This window comes from Octopus bimaculoides, chromosome 27, assembly GCF_001194135.2.
Source record: "Octopus bimaculoides isolate UCB-OBI-ISO-001 chromosome 27, ASM119413v2, whole genome shotgun sequence".
NCBI classification, from domain to species: domain Eukaryota; kingdom Metazoa; phylum Mollusca; class Cephalopoda; order Octopoda; family Octopodidae; genus Octopus; species Octopus bimaculoides.
Window position 1 is genome coordinate 94436 of NC_069007.1, and position 2858 is coordinate 97293.

Sequence of the window (2858 nt, forward strand, 5' to 3'; positions counted from 1 at the left end):
AATGCTGCAAAACATTTTGCCTGGCATGCTAACAATTCGGCCAGCTCGCCGCCTTACTAATACTACTACTACTACTACTACTACTACTACTATTACTGGTTTTTAATTTGAGCACAATTTTGGAGGAAGAGTTAGATAATTACACCGATACCAGTAGTTAACTCGCACCATATTTAATCAAATTCTCAGCAGGATTTGATTTCAGAATGCAAATAACCAGAATTAATTCTAGATGGTGTTTCTCCCAATGCTTTAATAATTTTGCCAAGCCACCCCCATAATAATAATAATAATAATAATAATAATAATAATAATAATAACAGAAGAAGAGGAAGATGGAAAATTATTAATAGTATTAATAATAATGATGAAAAATTGATAATGATTTTAATAAACTAACTTGACTGGTGCACAAATATCTGATAAATTCTTATAGAAGCTGGTGGATTGCTTCCACCTGAAAATTAGGGACCAATCAAAATGGCCGATAGATACAGATTTGCTTGCACGCATGAAATGGAAATCATCATCGTTGATGATACCAATCATAGGTGTCACCACATGTGTATGGTTCGTCTGGATACGCGAGAGTAATGGTTCCAGCCAGCCTGTAGTTGAAGAATTTTCAGAAAGAAAAACAAAAAAATAAAACAAGAAACAAAACAATAACATAAACCATAACAACAACAACAGTGACAAACAATCAATTTCTCTCTGGCTATATAATAATTTCTTAACAAGGGGGAGCAGTTTTTGAGATGTGAGGTTACTCAAATTGGCTCCAACTTACCTTATAATAAATTACTGGTTCTTTATTATATAAATTGATAGAATAATCCAAGTTATTTTGTTTGGAACTCTAACAATTCTGCTAATAATAATAATAATAATAATAATAATAATAATAATAATAATCATCACCATCGTTTAGCGTCCATCTTCCATGCATTCATAGGTAGGGCGGTTGACAGGAGCCAACCAGGTAGAAAGTCTACCCAAGGCCCCTGTGTCCGTTTTGGCAGGGATTTTTACGGCTAGATGCCCTTCCTAACACCAACCACTCTGCAGAGTGGACTCAGTGCTTTTTACGTGGCACCAGCACAGGCGAGGTCAGTTTTGACAAAATTGTTACAGTGTGGACTGGATGCTTTTAACGTGGCACCAACACTGGCATGGTAACCAAGTAACTCACAAGACTAGGAATTATGAAGAGGGGGGAAAAAGCATTTATGTTGGAGAATGAAAGAGTGTGACAAATGTTGCCACGACAGAGGATGTGATCCAGTATTAAATGATAGGGTTCAACTGATGCTCATTTTATTGACCTAGGAAGGATGAAAGGCAAAGCTACTTTTATGAGATTTGAACTCAGAACGTAAACACAGATAAAATGCAATTAAGTATTTTGTCTGGTGTGTTAATGATTCTACCCGTTTGTGGTACGTGCGTAAGGCCTGACACTCTGGGGGAAGGGGTTAGACAATTACATCGACCCTAGTGCAGAATTAGTTCCTATTTTATTCACCTTAAAACAATGTTTCTCATCCTTTTTACCCTTGTGTAACCCTTAAAATAAATTACATGTATCAAGGAACCCCTGCACAAAACAGAATTATACACCATATCTTTCTCATATTTTTTTCATCATAGTTCACACAGTAAATATCGTTTTATATATATAAAAATAGAAATAGCAACCAAATCTCTCTCAAATCACACTCATAACAGAAAGAATAGGAAGACATAATAGAGAATGTAGTCCTAGATATGCTATACCTGAATAAAGGCAAGATGGTCACAATGGGAACGTTTTTGATCCAGAGGCTAATATGAATTTAAAACAACAAATATTAAAACAGCAGCATTGATAATAACATCAATCTCTACTCTGCCTTCTCGTTTAGTATCTGCGACAGCTGGTTTAATTGATTTGGTCAATAAAAACAGAGAAACCAAGACCCTCCCTTACTTTCCATCAATAATCGGTGTTAGTCATTCAATACAAGCAAAATTACTAATGAGTTTCAGAGTCGTTGAGTGAGTTAACGGGAGATTTTGTTGTTGTTCTTGTTGAGAATCAATTTACAGTCAGGGAAAGAGTCAAGTTTGCCATTTAACAGTGAATATAAAAAAACTGTTTACACGTTCACTTCCTTTCATTTATTTTGTTAATAGGATTGTATTAATTAGCAGCAAATTTGCAAAGTTTGTTACAACACTGGCTAGAATACATTATTGGATCTGGTTCAGGTTTGTTTTACTTATATGCCTTTGATGGTGATGGTGGTGGGGCCCATAAATAAAACAGCTGTTTAGGGGCTGATTCAACTTTCTTTTTTCTGAAAGAAATCAGTTGGGGTCAAATATGGAGCGGGTCAGGTTCATCCATCTTCAAGAAATTCAGGCACACCATGTGTGACAATAGTGTTCAACAATTCCAAGAGTAGTCGAGGGCCTGAGGTAATTAATGGCAGAAATGTTGGGTTAAAAATCCCCTTAAGTAAAACAAGTCAAAAGCTGCCCATGGGAAATGAACCCATATCTTCTTTAGCAACCTTCAACTTTTTTCTGTCCAAAAGGGTTTTTAGTCCAATATTTACATGCTATTATTCATAGCTTTATAAAGTGTGTATGACCTGCTGACTGAGATACAACATGCAGACGATAGTTATGCAGATGATATTAAAGTGTCTCAGAGGATACAGAAGCCAGGAGAAGTTGCACAACTGCAACAAGAGCTGAATGCAATATACAAATGGGCTGATGACAATAACATGCAGTTTAATGCTTGAAAATTCCAAGCCCAGCACGACCGGTACCAACGAAGTGCAAACAGGATACACTGACCAAGGTGTATA

General features: G+C 36.1%; 1 protein-coding gene across 4 annotated transcripts in view; it reads right to left on the reverse strand.

Annotated features, from left to right (window-relative positions):
* The window catches only part of LOC106871242 (polypeptide N-acetylgalactosaminyltransferase 5), a 124770-nt gene that overhangs the window by 19147 nt on the left and 102765 nt on the right, over nt 1–2858 (reverse strand). Inside the window, exon 7 of one of the 4 annotated variants that reach the window (XM_052977287.1) lies at nt 401–608. The exons of the other annotated variants lie outside the window; for them this stretch is intronic. Coding sequence (XP_052833247.1) covers nt 401–608 — 208 coding nt within the window. The remainder of the gene's footprint in view (nt 1–400; nt 609–2858) is intronic. 4 annotated transcript variants of the gene reach the window in all.